This window comes from Cannabis sativa, chromosome 4 (assembly GCF_029168945.1).
Source record: "Cannabis sativa cultivar Pink pepper isolate KNU-18-1 chromosome 4, ASM2916894v1, whole genome shotgun sequence".
Classification (NCBI taxonomy): domain Eukaryota; kingdom Viridiplantae; phylum Streptophyta; class Magnoliopsida; order Rosales; family Cannabaceae; genus Cannabis; species Cannabis sativa.
The window spans coordinates 79,476,405-79,500,810 of NC_083604.1; the positions used below are offsets into that span (position 1 = coordinate 79,476,405).

The 24,406-nt window shown below is 32.3% G+C and overlaps 1 protein-coding gene and 1 long non-coding RNA gene across 2 annotated transcripts; both read right to left on the minus strand.

Annotated features, from left to right (window-relative positions):
* Positions 1 to 6,922: 6,922 nt before the first annotated feature.
* On the minus strand, positions 6,923 to 7,350 carry LOC133036578 (uncharacterized). Its single transcript, XR_009687171.1, has 2 exons — positions 7,265 to 7,350; positions 6,923 to 7,169 (listed from the first exon to the last, which is right to left on the minus strand). It is a non-coding gene; the product is annotated as an uncharacterized LOC133036578 (long non-coding RNA).
* Positions 7,351 to 15,240: 7,890 nt separating this feature from the next.
* LOC133037488 (uncharacterized) lies at positions 15,241 to 16,661 on the minus strand. Its single transcript, XM_061114912.1, has one exon. It carries the CDS (start codon positions 16,486 to 16,488, stop codon positions 15,568 to 15,570), a length of 921 nt encoding a protein of 306 aa, XP_060970895.1. The 5' UTR covers positions 16,489 to 16,661; the 3' UTR covers positions 15,241 to 15,567.
* Between the last annotated feature and the right edge of the window lie 7,745 nt (positions 16,662 to 24,406).

Consider the following 24,406-nt stretch of genomic DNA (forward strand, 5'->3'; position numbering starts at 1 on the left):
ATGACATAAAACATCTAAAACCTTGTTGAAATATCGACTAACTGTCTCCCCTGAGTGCTGGAATCGCTCTTGTGTTAATGTAAATAAAAACATGCCTAAAATTTCAAGAGTACCCATCCTTTTTGAACCCTCAAATCCATAATTAGCTTCCAATTCATTGCATAATTTAATAAAAACATATTTTTCCATCCTAAACATTCTATAACATCTACTTTCATTTCTCATATTTCACTATTTGCCCATGAACCTGCCTACCCAAGTAAACACAACCCATACCTTTTTTTATAAGACAACACAACCCTTAATTGATGCAGCCATAAGAATCGTAGAGAAAGTAATACGATTCAAACAGCTGGCAGTTTGATCACATAACATCAAATTATAAACCTTTGCATACCAACCAGCATACCAATCCGCCCATGTATGGATCTCCTTTGAATGGTATGCAATTCAGACAGATAACAGTGATCAAATAGCTGCAGAAAGTTCTCCACATGCATTTCACCCCATAAAGCAATTAACCAACCATGATAATATTGGCCACATCATCCATATTTTGAATTTATCTTGAATTCGAACCTAGCTAGCTATTATATATATATATATATATTCATATCATTAAATTGGTACAAGTTGGTTAATAGTGGGAGAGCATATAGAGGAGTCAGTGAGACAACCATTAGCTATGAGTGAACAAACAGTTTCAGTAAGTACATTCCAGGAGACTCGCGATTAAACATCTTTCGCATCAATATGCAGAAATGATGCTATTCCACGAGAAAAGATTAACTTATGAACACAACCCTTAAGCCTAATCTATGAACGAACACAATTTAATCACTACTCCACTATATACTATCTCTCTTTTGCAAATCAAAAGAAAATAATAAAAAAAAAAAAAGAAGACCTGCGATCAACATAAGTGGAAAAAAAAAATCAAAAAAATATTTTCATGGCATTCAAAAGAAGAGTTAAGAGATAAACCTTGATTGTGCAGGAACTATTGACTACGGTGTTGGCGAACAATGGCGTGGATGATCGGTGACGGAGAAGACTCCTGCGAAGGTGAGGAGCCGTACGGTACTACGATGTCTCTGCTACCTCTAGGTTGATTTTTACGAATGAGAAAAAAACCCTAAGTAAAAGGACAATTTTTTAATTTGAATGAGGGTAATTGGGTCAACTAAAAATTCATTAAACTCAAATTTCAACTTCGCGTAAAAGCTAAAATCTAGAAGTTGGTGTGGGCCAACTTTAGCTAAAAGTTATAATTTTAACTTAAATTTTTAAAAAAGCTATTTTTTTTATTTTGCCAAACACTTTTTAAGCAATAATTTTCTCAAAAAGCACTTTTAACTTTTTTAAAAGCTACCTCAAACAGGGCCTAAAAGCCCTACATTAAGAGAGAATATTCGACAGCCAAAGTATAACTGATGGTATTATTAACTTTAGAAATTTTTACATGAAAAATCCTTTTTACTCTCTTTATTACATTATTACCCTCACACGCCTATTACTACATTTATACTTACAAACTTATTTTTATTACACATTTACCACTTACTCATCATACCATGCATACACGTGTTCTATCCCCATGCATCATCAATCAAATCATACTCTCTTCCCTCTCTTTTTTCATTTTGTTTTGATTTCATTTTCTATTCTTCATTTCTGTTCTCTAAGTTCATTTTGAAATCAAGTAACCTCCATTAACCACTCACAATTTATCACGTTTTTCCCTCTTATTTTTGGTTCATCCACGAATTTTCAACTTCCTCTTAGCCCACGATTTAGCAACTGTTTTTCCCTCTCTGTTTCATTTTTTTTCAATCTTATTTATACCATGGCAATCACTCGGTCATCTTCATCCCCTTCTCCAGTTCTCAAAAAGAAATCAAAAATGGGCAAGAAATCTTTGGCCAACAAATCCAAGGGTAAACGCCCAATCATTGATGATTTTGATTCTGATTTTGAAGCTCCCATGCCGAAGCATGTGAAACCCACTTCTTCGAAGAAATCGAAGCTGAACTTGGAGGAGTCCTCGCTTCCAGAAATTTCTGGGAAAAAATTTCAGAAACCTGTTACACATTCTGCAGATCGGACTGAGGTTGGTTTTTAGTTTTATTTTCGTTTCCCCCTTTTCTTCCATTTCTGCTTTACCCAGATTTTTGGCGTTTCATGATCATTTTGCTTTGTGTGATTTTAGGGTTTCATTTGTGCATTTTGTTTCATGTTTTTAAATTTTTTAGTTATTTATTGTTGCTTTTTATTTTTCCATTTGATTAAGTGCAGGTGTTGTTATTTAATTTTGTTTTGTTTTCTTTATTTTTAGTGTTTTTTTGTGCTTACAGGTTATGTGTTTTGTTTTCGTTTTTGGTGTTTTCAATCATTCTTCGTTAGTTTCTTTTCAGTTTTTAAATAGTTTATTCTTGGTATGTTTTGATGTGTTTTCGATTTTCATAAGTTTTTGTTGTTTGCTGTTATGTTTTAGATTTCAAAATTATTTTCAAATCTTTGCTCTATATTTTCCTATAGTTGTATATGTTTTTTAGTTTGTTTGTTGTTTTAATATAGTTTTGTTGTTCTTTTTATACTGCATTTTTCGATTTCTTTTAGGGTTAGTTGTTTCTTGTTTTTTATGTTTCCAAACGATTTAAGGTCTTTCTTTGTTATTTTCGTGTAGTTGTTTGCCATTGATAGTTTGTTTTTAGTTTGTTTGTAGTTGTATTACGGTTTTCATCTTGTTTAACTCGGGATTTTTAATTTATATTGGCCCTTTTTTGTTATGTTGCGGGTTTGGGATCGTAAATTTAGTCCTTCTGATTTTTACAGATCTAAGTGTGTGTGCACCAGTGTGTATTCTGTGATAAATAATATTAAAAACACTTTATCTGTTAATTTGCTTTCTTTGTTTCGTCAAACTCGGTTTGGGCATTTTCCGGATATGCTGAGTTTGTTTTTCACCCACAAGTCGTTCATAGTTTACTACTAAGGGAAGTTTTACACTTAATCCTAAGGAGTTTTGGGCTAAGGTTGCTGGCCGTTGCATACGGTTTAGTGCCGAAGAATTTTACCTTATTTACGGTTTAGATTGTTTCGGTGATTGCAACAAGTTGTTGTTTTCACAGGAAACAAATCAATTGGTAGAAACTTGTTTCCGTGGTGTAAAAACTATTGACAACAAAGCCATCGAGGATGCTTTTTTGGGTAGTCGGTGGGGTTTGGATGAGTCTATTGGTTTGAAAATGGCTGTTTTGTATTTCATTCAGTGTTTTCTTCTTAGCAATACTCCTGACAAAGAAGTGTCTAGGTTTGTTCTAGATATAGTTGATAGCGGTCGGTGGGATGAGTATTGTTGGGGTAGGGAATCATTTGAATTGACAATTGACTCATTCAAAGGTAGGATTGAGCATGGTATCATTATGAAAAATAGAAAGGCAGAGAAGGGAGGCCAATATGATGGCTGGTATAGGGCATTGGGATGTCCTTGGGTTTTTCTTGTTTGGTTTTATGAATGCTTTGTCCGCAATGGTGAACTCTTTCTGTAAGAGAGTTTCATCTTCTATTCCCAGGATTCTGAACTGGAGCAACACCATCGTCACCAAAAATCCAACCCTTCGAGACTTGAAGGGCAAGATTTTTGATTTACCTTTGGAGAAGGTACTTTATAGTTTCTTTACTGTTTTTTTCCTGTTTCTTTTCAGTTTAATATTTGTAGTTGTTTTTTGGTTTTTCCAATTGTTTTAATTTTTTCATACTATGTTTAATTATGCTGTTCAGTTGAAGATAAAAAACATGCGTCCTACTGATGAAGAGAGGCAGCAGCTTCAACTTGACGGTCTATTTCTCGATGAATCTATTGATGAACGTGGTGTAGTGAAGCAATCCTTCGATGGTGGCTCATCTTCAAAGAAGTCTGATTCAGCAGATATTGATTGGATGAAATCTAAGCTGGAGATGCTCAGTTCGAATCAATCATCATTGGCGAGGACTTCATTTCGTTGAGGTGTTTTGTTGATTTTAATTTCAAATCTGTAATGACTGTAATTAAGGATATCCAAGAGAAGGTTAATGCCATTCATCGTCGTCCTTCTGACGAGGTATTTATTCTTACTTTATTGTTTAGGTTTTTTTATTTTTTTTTTGTATAGTTTCTTTACTGTTTTATTTAAGTTTTATTTATGTTGGCTGATACAGGGAAAGTCATCGGATGAATTAGTAACTCAAGATTCTGATGATGATCCTGATGATGATGATGATGATGATGATGCCGAGGATGATGACAAGCAATTGCCTGATCCAGAAAATATTGATTCCGACTCCGACGATGGTGGTGAGTTGGTTAAAGTTGGTGGGGATGCGATGATGCCGACAAGGCATTCTTCTTGTCCCTTCTGCTGATGTGAATCCTTCTGAGGATGTTGGAGGGAGTGATAAAAATGTTAAGGATGTTGAGAAGCCGAAGGGCGATGAGTCTCGATTGAAGGGGGACGATTTCTTTGATGGGTTGAGCCAGCTTGTAATAGATGATGATCAAGTTGTGTTGGCTGGCTTGGAGGCTGTTGCTAAAATCAATGTAAGTTTACTTTTAATTGTTTTCAAAAAAACTAGGTTTCTTTTTGGTTGCTCTTTAGTTTCTACTATGTTTTGCAACTGTTTTAATGCATTCTTTATTTTTTAGGTCCCCGCACCCAATCCAGATGTTGTTGGTGAAAAGTCAGATGCCATTCATGCGATGAAGGCGAGGATCTTGTCTCTGATACACCTCTGTTGGATAAGAGGAAGCGTGCTCCGGCCTTGAAATCTCCATTTGTTGATTTCGGGTCTGCTGATGTTGGGAGCACTCCAATGGAGCTTATGTCCTCAGGTTCTCAGTCTGCTGGGGATGATAGGGATTTCAAAATGGTGACTTATGTGAAGGGCCTTTATGCTCTTAATGATGCTTTTGCTGATCCCGTATCTACCGAGATTGAGGCAAAATTTGACTCTTGGATTGGTGAAGGATTGCTTAAACATCCCAGGTGACTGTTTTTTATTAAATCTTGTTTTTGTATTATTTTTTTTCCGGTTTATTCTGTTTTAATGCTGTTTTTTTCTTTGTTGTAGGCATTATAATTGTTATGAAGACGGCGCAAAGAAATTTACCCGGGTTTTAGGCTAGGTGTTGATTATGTTGAGGATAAAACTTGGTTTTACCATTTGGCCACATGCGACATGTTTATGAACGACTCGGTAAAGTTTCCAATTTATATTGTACTTATGGTAGTTTGTTTTTAGTTTCTTTATAAATGTTTTTTAGTTTTGATACTACATTTCAGTTTTTTTACAGTTGTTAAACCTTTTCATTTGTGTTTCGTGTTGTTTTTTTCTCAGCATATGAACACCATATTCTATTACCTTCGGAAAAAAGGTAAGTATTCTTCCGCTGTGACGTTGAATTTCGCAACCATCGATTGTCTTTTTGATGATTCCATCCAAGCATTGTACCACAAATTTAACAAGGCCAAGTCAATGAAGACTAAGATGTCACACATTCACGCTGCCCACCCAATTGCGCATTATATCCGAGGTATGCGCATTCCCTGTTCCAAGCCTTGGTATGAAGCCGATCACGTGCTTTTCATCATCAATTTAAGAAGGGAAAGTCATTGGGTTTTTGGGCGTCTTGACGTGCACGAAAGGACGTTATTTCTGTACAATTCTTTGAGAACCGCGAAGATGAATGCCGCAGCTAGGAATGCGATGAAGGCTTATTCCGTGTTGTTGCCTTTGTTTTTCGATTTACTTGGGTTACGGAAGAATAGAGCACAAGTTCTGCCTCGGTTTCGACCTACTGACTCCATTCGGAATCGTGGAGCTTAGTGGTCTTGCGTCTCGACGAAGAAGTGAGTGTTTCTTTTAAGTTTCTTTTATGTTGTTTTTTAGTTTCTAATGTTTATTTTTTCTCTATGTTTTTTAACGGTGATTGTGGAGCATATGTTGCTTGCCTTTGCTGAATTCTTTATACACGGAAAGGATGTCCTGGAGACTTTGACATCGAAGTTTATCGAACCCGAGCTTGCTTGCACTTTTCTACTCGTACGGACAAAGGAAAATTGACGAAAGTATTGATAGCGAGGATGAGAAGCAATCCAAGTCTTCTAAGGCATCTAAATTGAAGAAATAGGAACTTTTATTTTGGTGGCTTTATTATGTTATTTGTTGAATCTATTTACTTGACAAGTTTTAGTGTTGTTGTTTCAATGTAGGTATTATATTTGATTTTATACTATGTAGCTGGTTTAAAACTTTTAGGATATTTGACATTCACTACTTATAATATCTTTATTGTATAGGTTTGTATTTCCCAAAGTTTTGTGGTTTTTTAATTGTTCAAGTTCATATATAGGGTCGCACAACTATTGAGAAACTATTAACCAACTAAATACAAACTATGTTTTCATTTTTCCTAAATAGTGCTATGAATGTATATTTATTCTTCGTATTCCGTTAACTATTTTCCCTTATTCAAGTTATGTTTTATCAATTATTGATTGTTCGCCTTTAAAGCTGTAAACAATAAGTCATTCGGTACTTAATATTTTACAAAGGGTCGCAACTGTAACAAAACGATTTTGAAACTATTAAAAATCTGTTTCAAATTTCATAAAAATGAAATCCCATGTATTTAGAGCATCACAGATCAACTTTGTTTGAATTTGCACACAAAATTAAACAATTCAAATATTTCATATGTATCTATTTTATTGCTTGATTGTTGCATGTCTTTCGATTGTGTCCGTGTTGTCCACATTTGCCGCTTTGTTATGTTTTTTTGTATCCCATTCAGATAAAAACCTTCGTTTCCTTGGTCTTCCAGATCTTATTTTTTGGTTTGGTGGCAGAACAATGATATCTTTTATGTTTTGTGGCACATCCCAAGTTGTGTGATTGTGTACCGGATATGTTGAGCCGCTGTATGTTTCAAGCCATGTTCGCGTGGTGTAATAACCCGAACAGTAGTTGTAAACATTCAAGTTCATCTCTTTTATAACAGCAAGCGCATGAGCACACGGTAACTCATCAAGTTGGAATCTGTTGCAACTGCACGTTTTCTCCTTGAGGTTGATGACCCATGATCTGGTTAGTTCAATGACTTCGAACATGGTCTCGTTTATTGGTTTTACCTGCGGATTAAGTGTGAAACTGTTAATATGTATGACAACGAAAAACAAACTATAAAGAAACTGAAATGCAACTAAAATAATTAACATGTCATTACATTTTCTGTCAATGATTCCACAAAGTTGTCGACTAATTTCTTTTCTGCTGTAGGTGTTAAAAATGTTGTTGTTTTCTGTGCTTTTTCTGTTTGTGTATGTCCATTGTTGAATCAATGCTCTCAATGACTCCATCGGTGTTGTGATTGGTAGCTCTCTAGTTGCCAAGTTCTTTGCATTTAGAGATTCGGCAATGTTTGAAGTCATAGTTGAATACTGTTGTTTTTGCGGTGGTATCTTGACCATTTGTGGTATCCAACTTGTTGTAAATATGGTCTTACACGGATGTCCAAGTCCAACTCGCTCATATGGTATTCAAATTTCCTCTCTGTGTATGCTCGTCGTTAGCGGCGAAGAATGGTTTATCCGGCTTGCTTGCATTCTTCTTGAAGGTTGCTTTTAGGTTGCTTAACGAGGTGGTATACACAATAGCAATGTGTGATTTACGGAAATACTTGACAAGTTTGCCTTACTTATGCTCTCATGTCTATCTGAGATCAAGCACTGTTCCTCTCTAATCCCATATGTTTCTCTCACTTTTGTGAAAAACCATTGCCATGAGTTGTTGTTTTCTGAATCCACAACAGAAAAAGCTAGTGGAAAAATGTGCCCATTTGCATCCTGTGTACAAGCAGAGAGCAGTGTACCTCCATATGTTGATTTAAGGAAAGTTCCGTCAACAACTATTATAGGTTTGCATTTCTTCCATCCTTTTATTGATGCATCCAGTGCGACAAACAAGTACTTGAAGCTGTTGTCATCCTCTGTTTCCATGTCCACTATTGTTCGGGATTAGTTTTTTGCAACATGTGCAAAAAGCCGGGCAGCAACTTTGTATGATTCGTTGGCTTTTCCTCGTAATTCTTCTTGCGCGTGCTTTCTTTGCTTCTCCATGCTTTCATGTAGTTCATTCGACCCCATACTTGTGTTTCATTTCTCCTACGATGTCTTGTGGCGTTTGAGTTGTTTTTATGTTGGTGAACCGTGGCTTGATGTAGTTTCCAATCAATTTCGTTGTAGCTTGTCTCTTGTCGGCAAATCGATGTTTAGATCACAAGTGTGTATCACCTTCGTCGTACTTTCGAATGATGAATGACTTTGTTGGCCCGTTTACGGATGCTTTGTTAGTGCCCACTTGCATTTTGGATCCAAACAACAAATCTTGTATGTTTTTGCACATGATTTTTTAACTGCGAATTGGAAGTTGTTCCTAATTGCATAGAAACCAAGCACGCTCTGCGGTGTTTCTTTGTCTTTGTATATTTGTGCTTCTTCTATTTACGGATGATGCGGATACGTGATTAGTAGTTCGTCATAATCTGTGATTTACGGTTCCTTTTTGTTGTTTTCCGGTTGCTCAACCATTTCCTCTGCCACAAGTTTTGCATAGTCCATGAAGTCAAAACTTTCTTCCCCAAATTCGGTACTCTTGCTTCAATTATATGTTGTTGATTTGTTGAGTCTTCGTTGTTCTTTGCATTGTATTCGATTGGTTGGAAGGCGCTTCTATGTGTAATTAATGAATTGTCATTTCCAAAGAATGTTGCATCGATGGTTGTTGTGGGGTTGTTGATGACATTCACACACATTGGGTATGTTGTGAAGTCGGGGTCTTTCGAGTTTGAGTTGTATGTAGAAATGCGGGCTTTGATCATCCTTTATCCTCAATGGTTGGTATCCTTCCTTCACTTGATATTTCGGTTGCAAAACGAGTGTTTTCTTGGTTGCATTCCGGGACATCTTTCGGTTCGTTGCAAATCTTCATAGTTACAATTGGCGAAATGTAGTGTCCACTTTGGCTTCATAATTTTCATAATTCATTCGATCATCGAATTTTCCATTGTAGAAGACTAGGAATGGAATGTCTTTCCTTTCTGTGTTTTTGCAATTGTTATTAGTCCGAGGCAACGAATTTTAAAGCTTGGTTTTATTATGTTATGAAATAGAGTACAAACTTACTACTATCTCTCGTTCCTTTGTTCAAGCATTGTGTTTCTGTCCCGGATTCCCGATTTTGCCATTTTTTTGGTAGTTAATAAACTACAAAGAAACGAGAATAAAACTATTAAGAAACTTCATTTAAATTTTGGGAAACTAACCATTTCTCAAACTCGTTACGTACTCTATCTTTTCCACGATAAATTCCTGCAAAAAAACGTAATGAAACTATTATTAAATGATTATGCAATCGTAAACCAACCGAAAAACAACGATTTTATCCCCAAAATTACATAGATATAACGCATTGTCATTTTTCATCATGTTTATTCGAATCGGATCGATTTACAACTATTATAAAACTAATTTGCTACCATTAACATATATCTTACCTTGTGCATATGCTAGCTCTTGGTACTTGTCATATAACACTTCTTCATGATTTCGAAACCATTTTCAAACGATAATGCAACTGTAAGCCAACGCAAAAAAAAAATGAAACGAAGTTATTAGTATCCCTTGTTTCCTTAATCATAATCAGTTCTTGTTTATTGGTTTTTACCATATGTATTGCCTGTTGCACACCATTGAATCAACCAGAATGCAACTAAAAATGCTGTGTATCATTGTTGAAAAAAAAATTCAGTTCATACCTTTTTTTTGGATTTGAGGGGGAGCTCCAGATCTGTTCAATACAGATTTACATTGCTTCAATCTGAATTTTCGACGATCGTTTGAGTGATATTGCACTATAAAAACCGAAATCAAATGTTGAAATTCAGTTTCTCCACGGTTGTCCTGCTCTTTTTTTTAAAAAAATTTCTGTTTAGATCGTTGGATTTGTTCGATTCCTATTGAAATTCGACGGGATTTACAGTTGTTTTACGTTCGATCTGGTTTCATTCTGGTTGCGTGGCCGACTGCATCGATGGAGCTTCATTCATCCTCTCCGTTTGTGACGTGCGAGTTTGAAGGTAAGGGCAAGTGGTATTTTTGTAATATTTTCATTTTGGGCTGTACAAATGTTGATTGGGCCGGCCCACAGTATTGTTGTAATATTTTACCATTTTTAGAATATTCCTGTTTTTTTCCCTTAACTTTAATTGTGAAAAAGAAAAGCAAAAATACCTAAAAGCCTAGGGCTTACACAAGGGAGACTAATGTGATAGGAGCTGTAGAAGCTTTAAAATTTTTAAAAAACTGTATCAATAACACGTTATATTATAGTAGATGTTTTAAACTTATTTTTTATTTTAATTTTTTTTTAAAATTTATCATTTATGTTTTACATTTATAGAATAATATTTATTATTCTAAACATTTTAATTAATTATTTTGTATTTTAATAATTATTTTTGCATGAGGTCATGTGTATATATTAATATTATATATTTAAAACAAATAAAATATAACAAAATTTTTTAAAAAATAGAATTTTGATAATGTATTTTAAAGAAATTAATATATGGTATACTGTAAAAAGATGCTGTAAAATAAAAAAAAAAAATTAATAATATTTTAAAGATAGAATAAATAAGTTATTTGAAATAATCTTCTATTTCGGATGATAAAGAGAAAATTTTGAACTTATTATTATGAAAGGATTAGTTGGTGATCACTTTGAAAATTGAACTAATTATTACTATATGTTATGAGTGACAATTGAATATGATTACAAATATTAGCTAAATCCATTAGGAAAATTTACAATATGACTGACGTTATATCAATAAGACTTTTTCTTTTTTCACAAAGTCTATAACTAAATCTTTGACTGTGTAATGTGATTAGTACAACCACAAACCCCACCTCTCATATCATGAATAAATGTATATTTAAGATAATTATAACACATGTTGGTGTTTTGAAGAAGATAAGAAGGGGTCACTATCATTATTAATTAATTTACTATGTGACATATCTCTAGTACTACATATATAGTCACACAAGTGATACCACATAATCACCATTATCATTTGGTAAATAGTTTTTTAAAGTAAGTATTTGGTAAAATGATAGTACATTTTAGAGTAATGCACTCACCCTCACCTTATCAAAAAAAAAATTCAGCAAATCATTTAATTGTACAAAATAATATAACATACACTTTCTTATAGGAATGTCAATGGGGCGGGTCGGATCTGATCCGACTCTGATCCAACCTGATCCAGGTCATATACGGATCTGCCCCGCCCCGCCCCGCTGGATTAGATACTCGGATCGGATCTGATCCGACCCGCCTTATACGGATCGGATCTGATCCGACCCAACTTTTTTTTTTTTTTTTAAAAAAAATATATTTTATATCTAAATTTATATTTTTTTTTTCAAAATTTATTTGTTTAAGAACTAATAATGCATCATTTTTTTTCTTATATATTTTTATTTTATTTGTCAAAATCAATAAAAAAAAATATATCAAATTCTTATCACATAAAAATGTAATTTTACTATTGAAAAAATAATTTACCAAATTTTAGAAATTCCACTAATATAATCATCAATAATAATGTAGTATGATGATTACATGAAATAAATCTCCTCTAAAAAAATACATGAAATTAACTATAAACTTTTTATATGCTGTTCTTCTAGTCTTCAAGATTTACTGTGTACGGCTCCTAATATTTAAAAATAAATATGTTAATAATAAAAGTAAGATTTTTTTATACTGAGTCACCACAAATTGTAATTTTTGTAACTAATACTTTTAGTGATGGACCTATTTTAGTCACAACATAATAATGATGATTTATAATTAGTTACAACCTTTTTACTTTTAGTCACAAATTTTGTTGTGATTAAAAATAAGATTTTTTGTAGTGATATTTTTCTTATCAATTTTTAAAATTAAAAAAAAAACAAAACAAAAATGATTATAGAATACATATTTTTTAAAAACAAAAAATTACTTTTATTTTTATGATTAAAAAATTAAAAAAATTAAAAAAAATAAAAATATTACCAAATGCCCCTTAAATAATTAAATATTTAAGAGTCAAATAATAGTATTAATTACTCATTATTATAATATTTAATTAATTAGTATTTTTATTTGATAAACAAAAATTAAATATTATTCTTATTAATTAATAATATGTTTATATTAAATGTAAATTATTGTTGCATACATATATAAAAGTCATATACTATAAAAGTGTAAATTATTGTACAAATTAATATATTTAACAGTGCCTATACATAAATCGATCTATTGTGTATAACATTTGTTACTTTACTTTCTTATTATAGGAAATTTTGCAAATAATAATAATTATTATAATCAAATAATTAAAATATAGAGTGGCCAGTATGCATATATATTTTTATTTATATATATATACACATATATAAGAATTAAATGAGAGAGTAATTAATTCGAATAATAATATATAGTGTGGTGTATGGGTAGATCATATATGTCCAATGGTGGTATTCCACTGGCCTTACACCTTAAAAAAATATATTAAAAAGTAAAAATCTTTTTTTTTTTTAAAAAAAAAAAAATATATATATTTAAAACGGATCGGGTCAGATCCGATCCGTAAAAAAATTAAGCGGGGCGGGTCGGATCTGATCCAAGATCCAATAACTATCCGAATGTTTCGGATCAGTAATGATCCGTCGGATCGGATCACTGATCCGATCCGAATGAATGGATCTTTTTGCCATGCCTACTTTCTTAAAAGTTGTTCCATACCTCTCTATTTAAGAGACTTTTAATCTATTTTTTTATAATTATATAATCATGTAAGGTGTAATTTATTTTTATGACTATTTATAAAAATATTTCAATAATTTATATTGTCGAAAAAAAAATTTATACATTTTTTTACTATGCATATAAAAAAAAAATAACTATGTATACACCAAAATATTTTAATCTTTTTTTTTTTTGCATTGTTTCTATTCAGTCATCGACGACTGGAGCCATGGTTTTGATGCAATCATCATAATGGTGAGTTTGTGAGAGATTTGTGAGTGACGAGTTAGATTTGAATATTAGTTTTTTTTTTAATTAATTAGATTTATTTTGTTGTAAAATTAATAGATTCTTTGAAGAAGAAGAAGAGGAGGATTAGGGTGAGACTTGAGAATTAATAATAGGATTTTTTTTTTTTTTTAATTTCTTAGATAATGTTTTTTTTTTTAATTTTAATAAAAGAAAAAGAAAATAAATAAATATTAAAATTTTTATTTTTTATATAATTTCTAATTATTTAATTTTTTAATAATATTTATTAAGTGTACTAATAATGCTTTGGCATGTGGTGATATTGGTAGCAATTAAGAGACTATTTAACTTAGGTACTAATGGACTAACAAATTTTTTGATTTTTGGGGACTAATCTGCATCAATCTTAAGTTTTTGAAGACTTTTGCTGCAATTATCTCTTTTAATTATACTTTAGTTATTTATTTTAAGGAGATTCATTAAGATTAACAAAATAACAAAGTTCTATAAGATCAGATATAAAAAAACCACACAATCTCACAAAGAGAAACCACAAATAGCAAATTACAAAGAGGAGCAAAAGCTCTAACTGCATCTAGAAGAACAAAGGGGCAAAGCTCACAAAACGGCCTAAAGTCAACGTCACAAAGACAAAAGATGCTAAACACCATTATTACAAAGAAAATAAAACTAATGATCTCGTCACCAAGTTTGTCCAAATTATCTAAAACAACTAGAGGAAGAAGTCTTGATATCGACTCAAAAGGGTTCCAAACTGAAACAGTGAAGGAGATTGGATAGGAACACACTTTTACTCAAGTCCTTCGCTCTACATCTACAAATCTCCAGGAGCCATTTACTAAACAAAGTTTAATGTGGATGAAAATTTAGAGACACACTTTTGTACTTTTGAAAGTTCACAAGACATGATTTAGTATCAAAGTTCGGGAATAAAATTCAGTACATGAACAATCGCCATATTAGTAAAATGGAATGAAATCAGGTAGAAGTCTATAAATTTAATAATTTCAATAATTCGAAAAGAATTTTTAACTACTGAAAAAATACATAGAATATAATTTGATACATATTAAAATTTATTAGCAAAAATTAGGAACCTTAATACACAAGGGTGGAACGCTGTGTTTTTATTTATAAGTACAAGTATAATGCAATGTAATTTAATAAAATAAATCTCAAACCCCACCACTAATTCTAATTCTACTTCTATTCCCTTCGTATACATTCTTTTTCCATCGTATTATATTGTAATCAAAGGAAAAGAGGGAACACATGATTATTGTGTACAAAGAAAGAGTGGACACCTTCTCAATTTTGATTGGGTGAGTTCATCTCCCCCCATGAGCCTAAGATTAATGGCCGAGGAAGAATATAATAGGCTTTATTTTTGCCTTTGTCCCCTCCCATCAATTATTAAAATACCTTATCCAAAACACCCCAAACAACCCTTTCTTGCCCCCTTCTTCACTTTCTCTCTCTCTCCAAATATTGTCGTGTAGTCTCTGCAATCACATAAATTTGGTGCCAATTTATACACAACAATCCCCTGCCAACTGTCCCAATTTCAATTCAAATACTCTAGGGTAAATACTATTTTGGACTCTTTGTTTTATAAAAATTATCAATTGGACCCTGTGTTTTGTTAAATGACAAAATGAACCCTGTATTTTCTAAAATAGTAGGACCCTGAATTGATTTTTTGTCAAAATAAAATTTAATTATAATCCGATCTAAAAGTGCTATGACAAAACTGTTTATATTTTGTATCTGTTCGTATTAAGCATTGTCTTCAAGTTGGTTGTATTAAAAAAAAATTGTCAAAAATTAAGCTCAGGTCCTATTTTTACTATTTTTGAAAATACAAGGTCCATTTTATCATTTAACAATCTATAACTTTTGCAAAATACAGAATCTAAAATGGTATTTACCCAAAACTATACAACACATCTCATCAAACACGTCACATCCATCCATAGCTCGTGAAAACTAAACTACTCTTCTACGGTGAACAAAACCTTGTCTGCCACGTAATCGCAATCATAAATTTATATTATCCTATACGGATAAAAAAAAACAAATTGATTTAATTTATTAATATAATATAATATAAATTTACAACCGCTCGATTAACTATCCGACCCTACAAAATTTTGACTAATTTAACGGCGTCGATTTGTTTCAATGACTCGTTTACATCATTCTTCTTCTACTACTGTAACGCCGCTATGTACACGATGTTCATTCTCCGCGTTACATACATTTTGATTTTTTTTTAATTAAAATAATAAAAGATTAAAGAGCAATATCTCATGAGATTAGTTTAATTAATCTATTTTATTTTTAATATTAAAAATATATTATATATATTAATTGCGATTATTGCAATCCTTATCATCTTGTTCGGACAATGTTGACGTGGCCGTCTGAGACGGCGTTATCGAAACCCACCCAACGGCATTTCACGACGGGAGTCGGTGCCGGAGAAGTCACCGACGGGGATATTTGTTCCGGTAGTGGATTCACCGTCCGTCTGTACGGACCGAACCATTTGTTCTGCATGTAACGATTCTTTCTCCACGGAGGTATTGAGAGTTCTGTGCTTTTTAACGATCTTTTGGCTGCGTCGCACATTGTTCTAACGATCCGTTTCAATTCGTCGCCATTGCCGATGAATACTCTCGGAAGAGACTGTAAAAGCCTCGTGTACTGTGCCGAAGGACGAGCGATCTCGAACTCGGCCGCGAAGTCTAGATCGATTATGTAGCGGCGAGTTTCTCCGGCTGATGTTCCTGACCAGGAGCTAGGTTTTAGTACGGCATCGATGTATTCGTAGCTTCCGCCTGTGATTCCACCGGAGGAATCCCACTTAGTCTTGCAGATCGCGGCATTGTGCCCCAAATCACGTAATAACGACATGACTTTTCGCCTGAACATTACCTCGTTAGATCTCATGTGAGAAAAAGCTTCAACGCCTTGGGAAACATGAGCCTGAAGAAGTTTCCTGTACGAATCGGCATTGTTAGCTACGGTAGACCTGAGAATACACTCGGTCGCATCGACTCGATCAGATACCGATTCGACTTGCTCCGACTCGGAATCGTAGTACTCAAAACCAGACCGAGTTGACTCGGACTCGTCTTCCTCGAGAAAACAATGAACGAGTTCTGATAAACAGGGAGACTCATCGGCGGAGTGCTCGCTTCCGCTGCTGGAATAGCCGTGGTCGGAGCCGGAATCTCTCCCGACGAGTCGATCTCTAACTCGCGCGTCGAGCGGGTCACTGAGTCGCTTTGTACGTACGAAACCAGCCATTTTTGAAAACGAAAAGAAAGAAGAGAATAATTTGATTGTGTTTTGAAAACGGTTAATCGTATTTATAATAATAAATATTCGAGTTTGTTTCGAAAATGGGTTTTGAGATGAAGCTAGCTACCACCCAGTACTGGAATGTTGTTAGAAGCTTTATAAATAAATAAAAGAAACTGGTTTTAAAGGAATTTATTTGAGAATATTCGTTTTTTTAAATTACTTTTAATTTATATTTGTTATTTTAAAAAATTAAAATTACTATTTTGTAATTGGTCAAGAGAAAAAGTTTGACAATTAGAAGACTCTTCTGGTATATGCGTGATAAGATCCGACTAGGCTTATTGACACGTTGCGGCATATACCAAGTCACTCGCAGGGTTTATTCGGACCGTCATGGGCTCGTGACGTGGCTACCTGGAAGCGTTAATGGGCCCACACGTGGCACGAGGTGGCACGTGGGTTTAAATGGGCCCTGAATGGGCCCTTTTGGTTTTGAGGGGTGGGGTTTGTAATTGTACTGCCTCTTGGTGGATGGGAAGGGTACGTAGTTCTAGTATATTAGGAGTAGTAGTGACTCATGACCCGTGTGAGAGTGGACTTGTTTTAATATTTCAATTGGATTTAACTAAGAAAGAAATTTTCATCTAAATAAAAATGTCATCATCATTATCATCATTATCATTTAGATAAGATAGATAGAGTTTGCTTTTTTGGGTTTTTAAGACAAAGATCAAATGATAATGGGGTGTAAGGTAATATTATTCCAAAGATTTAATAAACCTTTATTCCATGTGTCTAAGAAATATAACATATATATTCTTCTCTTAGCTAAAAATGAAAAGCAAAAGAATTTCATTAATTGCTTTGGCTTGGTTTAGTGAATAATTAACATATATATTTTTTTGTAAGTAAGTGCATTTCACAATCTTAAAACGTGTAACTTATATCTTTATAATAATAACTTGGAACTTACTCAACTCCTTTGAAATTTAAAATTACGTATCAAAAAGCAAAGTTTGGAAAAAAGGTTCTTCTTGTTCATACGTGCAAATTTTGATTACCCAAATAAAATTTAAATGTTTCCATATTAATTATTAATGGAAGATAGTATAGAAGAAACTTAATTATATTGTTTTGGGGTCAAAATTTTGAGCAAATTAATGTTTACATATATATGAAGATAATATTCTAGGGTAGGTAGAAGGGTCGTCTTTTGGTGCATTAGAAGGGTGAGAGACAAATCCTTTTTTATATATATCAAATTGAACCATTTTTTTATTTGTAATTATTTATAGAAATCTTACTCGGCCTTATATTGACTAATTTGGTCCTTTTATGGACTTAGTGTAGCTTTTTAATTATTTAGTTGGTTAGAGACAATAGTATTGAATACATGTACTTAGTCAAGTTATAATCTTTGCACAAGTATTTAGAAAGATATGAAGTACGCAAAAATTTTAATAAAATAATCGAATTTGCTTTCCAATTTGATCAAAATATATATAGCCTAGAAAATTTTCCCAACTCTATTTTTAATGTATCTTCAAGATTCTATATCTATCGAGAAAGAAGACCATATGCATTGATTACTAATAAGTATTTATACAAACCACATGTCCATGTTGCATGCACTCAATTTATATGCCAAGCCAAGTCATACCAAATAAAACTAATTACTCATCAAGAAACATAGAGAGCCACCATAGCATTAGCATATGTATATACCAATTTATCTCTTTCTTTTTCTTTTTTGTTTGAAAGTGTGTGAATGAATATATTTTTGAAATTATCAAAAATTTAAAAATTATAAAAATACTTTGACACGTAATTTTTTTTAAATATTTTACGTTTTATTTTATTTTATTTTTTTATAAAAATATGCTCTTTAGACCAGTGACAGACCCAGAGTTTTTACTTTGTGAAGGCTTATTTATCATTCAAAAATATTTATACTTATATTATAATCATTCTTATTAGATTTATTTAATTTCATGGAGGCTTTTCTACGATTTTGATCTATAATTATTAAATTTAAAAAATTACATTTAATTTTTTAAAATACAATATTTTTGTTAATGGGGGCTATACTCCCCACATTAATACAACATGGTCTGTCCCTGCTTTAGACCCTTTTTTTTGAAAGTTTTATATTTTGTTCTTAGTTGTCATAAGATTGTTTTTTTTTATTTGTTTTATAGTTGATGGTTTACCATTATTGTGAGGTTAATTCGTCATTATTTTTTAGTTTTTTTTTTATTATTATGAACATTCGAAAACGGAGTTCGAAGTCAAAAATTATAGCAAACACAAGCTCACAAAATGTTCGGGAAAAAACTGGGGGAATTTGCACCACAGGAGTGCCGCAACGTGCCTGGTAAAAAGCAAATGCTTTATTTTTCACTTAAGAGGACGCGGTGCCCATGAATAGGGCCACGACGCATGGGTTCAAAAAATCCAAAAAAAAATCATGTTTTAGGGGCCCCGAAAATGCTCCAAACAATCCAAAACTTAACATTTATTACGCATTCGATTTCTAAGCCCAAAACAATGTATATGCATGCACATAACATCTCTCACAATAATATAATCCATGCTCAATTCGCACATAACAACTATATAATTTTTACTATTGAGAATCATGAGGTTCTATCTCAAAACCAATTGGTAATGAGTGGAGTAGCCTATGTTCTTATATATGGCTCAATTCTCCACCATTTATTTCATGTGGGATATAATATCCACAATATTCTCCCTCAAGATGGTGGCTATTTTTTGCTCACCAATCTTAAACCGTATTAGAGTGGACATGGTCACTATCTGTATTGGTGTGGATCAGATAGGATCACTTGCCTGCAAAGGATATGACTCTCATACCATGTTGAGAATCATAAGGTTCCATCTCAAAACTAATTGGTAATGAGTGGAGTAGCCCATGTTCTTATATATGACTCGATTCTCTAACATTTATTCCATGTGGGACAATGTCCACAATATTTACAAACCAAAGCTTAAGAAAAAGAATAGCTCAAACTCAATATCTCAACTCCTAAGAACATAACAACACTAATTAAACCTCAAAACTAATTCATCAACACACAAACTCGAAACCCTAAGATTTAATTTTTAGAAAAAATAAAGAAATTGTTACCTCAAACTGGTTTCTAAGCTCAATCGAACAACAATACTCCAAAATTCAACACAAACTTGCTTCAATTCACTAAGTTTCAAAACCACAAAATAAAAAAGAGAGAGAAGGAGAGGAGGAGGTCAGTGAGAAGCTTCAAACTTAACTGAAAATGATTTTTCATCAATTTTAACAAATAATAATGTACTTATCCTTTTCACTATAATATGGCCAAAAGACCAATTTACCCTCAACATTAAAAATCACTCCAAAAAGAGCACTAAGGGCATAAATATCATTTCAATACAACCCATACACATGTAATATCATATAACATCATTTAATTTCCATACACATTTGACTTGAAATTTGGATCCCAAACTTAGTCCGAGCTAAAATACCTGATGTGACTATAGCACACTAACTTGTCAAAAATTACCTCTAACACAATAAAACAAACACACTACATGATAATGTAGTTTATCAGGGCCTAGTATAATAAAATTACAATTTTATCCTTACTGGGTCAAAATTACGAAATTTCCGCTATCAAATAAATGAAAACTTAAACTCAATTATTCACATATAATAACACATAATTGATAATATAATATTATAATCCCACATTAATATTTAATTCAAGGTACTTGAAAGATAATCTCAGAGTGATATATGTGGTACGAAATCTGATGGTAGTTATCAATTTGAGGTACTTGAAAAAGTACTCGGGGAAAGACCTGACTATCAAATAGACGCGTGTTATAGGATCAAAGAGAAAGGAAAAAAATAAACTAGTTAAAGTCAATTAGCTACACATTCCTTTCCCCCCAATGAAATATAGAACACTGTGACAGATATGTTACGACTATACGTGACACATTAGGAAGTAGTGTGATACATGAATAATGTGCCAATTTATATAACTCGTGGTTTGAAAAATTTATCCAAATGTATGGTTAGTCACAAAATCCTGGTGGTTCGTCTTCTCAGAGTTATACCGCTCCTCCACCACAACAACATCGATCTTCTCCACAATAGCAGCACTCATAAAATCAAAGTCAGTTCTTATATGGAACCCCTTTCCAGTCTCCTCTGCTCTCTTCAAACTTTGCTAATTTTGGGATATTTGGTGGGCTTAGGAGTTCTTCGTAGGAGTAAAAAAATTTCACTACTCCAATACTCAATTAAGCTCAATCAGGAGAATTAACACTTGGCTTATCATCAAATTAATTATATGTTCATTCACCGCCACAACCGCCGCCTAACTTTAATAATGCAAATCAAGATATTTTTTCCTCAGACTTTAATGATGATTTTATGGAATAATTAATTTAATTATGTTAATAATGGTAATGCCCCTACTTCAAGTCTCTATTAGGCCTTAACATCCACAGAATGATGGCTCTTATACACAAGTATGTCACTCTGGATGCTTCGCGGATTGATGACTGGCCCTACACACCAACACGAGTATTTCTCGCGTACTTTGTCCTTACTCGCACATCACAGGAGATCACCCATTCTGAAATTATCACAGGTTAAACACGCTTAACTGTCGAGTTCTTTCGTGATGGGCTACTAGAAAACAAGATGCAGCTTGTTGATATAGTTAGTACTAATAAATCCAATTAATTCTTCTTCAACTGTATAGTCCCATACCTACATAATCTCAGAATCATCACACTTGACATTTTCCAAGCGGTGTGGGATTGCATAGCTTACCTAGTGTTTCTCCTAACGGGTCACAAGACTACTGACTGTCGTAATCACCCCCCTTACGGGGTCTGACGTCCTCGTCGACCACACTATTGGCTGGGTCAAGGCTTTGATACCACTTGTAATGCCCCCACTTCAAGTCTCTACTGTACCCTAACACCTACAAAATGATGACTCTTATACACAAGTACGTCACTTTGGATGCTTCCTGGATTGAGGACTGGCCCTAAAGACCAACACGAGTATTTCTAGAGTGTTTCGTCCTCACTCGCACACTTCTTGGGAAAGCTTTCCAGGAGGTCACCCATCCTGAAATTACCTCAGGTCAAGCATGCTTAACTGTTGAGTTCTTTTATGATGAGCTACCAAAAAACAAGATGCACCTTGTTAATACATGTAGTGCCAATCAATCTATTTAATTCTTCTTCAACTGTATAGTTCCATACCTACACAATGTCAGAATCATCACACTAAACCTTTTCCAGGCATTGTGGGATTGCACAACTTCCTGGTGTTTCCCCTTATGGATCACGTGACTACTGACTGTCACAATTCGACATTATAAATATTATGTATATGTTATTTATGTAGTTTAATTTGAGACATTATAATAATAATAAACATTGTATTTATTTTGGTGTTAACTTAAAATATTTTGTATTTATTAAATTATATTTAATTTATTATTTAAAATTTTAATTTATCGTTTTTTTTAATTTTTTAATAATTGAATATATTAGCAGCAAGCATTAGCGGCGAACCTCTACTAATAATGCTTATCTCAAAACTGACCAAAAATATTAGCGATGGATCTCACTGCTATTAATAATTATTCAGAGGGGACTAGAAATTCATCCTAAATAATCATTAATAGTGGCAGACTATTAGCTATTAACGACGGAAGAGGAGGTTATTACCAGCATATTAGTTCGCCGCTAATAGCCTTAAATATTGTAGTGATTAGGGTTGATAATTCATTCCCCATTTTAAGATATTATAGATTGGATCGAATTAAATTTTAAAATTTACATCAAATAACCTATGTAGTGTAACTAGAATCTAACTTTTCTTGTCCAATCATCTAACTTTTTTTATAATTAGCTAGATTGGTTCATGATCATGAATTAATTGAATGTTATCTATCACTAGTACTACTAGTGTATATATATAATACATTTACCTTTTACACAATTTGTGTTAGGTTATGTTGGGTTGCATACACTAAAGATTTTATTTGTTTATTTAAATATGGTTTTGTATTGCTGAAAGGGTTAAATCATTGTCAAAATGATGTGGACAGACACCTTCTGCACACATATATAAATATACACACATTTAATATTTATATATATTACAGATGGCTCCCACTGTAGGGTCATTAAAATGACTCTTCTTACTTTGAAGATTTGATTTTTTTTTTTTTGAATTATATATAAAATTTTATATAAGTAATATTTGAGAAGGGGAAATGTTGAAGTTAGTGGCCGGTAATATATTTAGTGTAGTGCCAAAATTGCCATCATTATTAGAGCTGTCCTCAAAGTATTTCCAAAATTTTATCCAAATCATTATTATAGTATAGTCAGTGTCACATATATTTAAGATATGTACACTAATATATATCACTATTATCACAGGTGTTATGATATATATGCATGACTAGCTAGTATATGTGATGATCAGTTTCATAAAATCAGAAATATTATTAGTTATATATATAATATAATACTATAAAATCTATTTTCATATACATGCATGCAATAAAAAAAAAAAAAAACACCACACAGTAAAACAATAACTAATAAAATCGTACACTTTTTTAACAAAAATATAATTACAATATTCATCATATTTTTTTATCATAAATTCAAAGAAAATTATTATAATGAGAAGCAACAATTAACGTGGAGCAATATCTATGATTAATTAGAGTAAACAAGTCGTGACATTTTTTCTTACGTAAAAATATGGTTGATATGCCAAAGAAAAGAACTAATAATAGTTGCCCAAAATAAACAAACTTATTAAGTTCTTTTGATATTTTTGGTACACAAAAATAATTATTCATGATGTTCGTCTATAAGCTACTACAAAAAATTAATAATGTTATTTTATCAACGAAACATATATAGCTTATCCAAATATCCAATCTGACTCAACAATCTTGTCCAATTCCACAATGGATTGATTATGGTGAGCCCTACCAAATATATTATATATCTGTTTTTTCATTTTCTATGGAGAAAAACGTAACAAATGTTTGAGTCTTATTATTTTTTTTTTAAAAAAATGTATGGCTATATTATTTTAAATATTATATTAATTTTTTTTTTAATATAGTTTAACTTATCATCTTAATTAATTTAATTGTAATACATAACCGTAATAGATATTTGTGTATAAATAATATATATGTCTATGAAACATGTAGAATTTTATTTAAATATTAAGACAATATTATGTTTATTGTTTATAATATTTAGCAACCATAAGAGAGGATCAAGTCAATTCAAAACGATGAGATGTTTATTTTTTTTTAAAGTTATGAGGAGTAGTAGAATCATATATTTTTCATGATTTAGATAGATTTTTTCTTTAACTATTAATTATATTATTATTATTAATTAAGTTTTAATTACCTTTCCGGATGAGTCACATGCGTCCCTCATATCTTTATCTTGATATTCTTGATATAAACTTTATATTTTTTTAATAAACCAATTATAAAACTTGATCCTTTTGGTAATTTGTTCCAATTTTATTGTATTAAATTCGGTATAGGAAAGATATATATATGTAAGTGATGCATATATATGAAGTGTATTTAGAGGGCGTTCGCGTGAAAACACAGATAATTTAGCTACGTGGACTCATGCACTCATGATATTAATACATGAAGATTATCTGTGTGATGACCCATATTAAAACCCTGCAATGTTAGGATAATATACTAGAACATTAGCTCAATTTGTCAATGGTAAATTAGTTAGCTAATTGTATAACTAACTTATAATTTACTGAGTTAATTAGTTACATCTTGTAATAAATTTTACATTCTTTTGCTTAGATGGCTTTTACTTC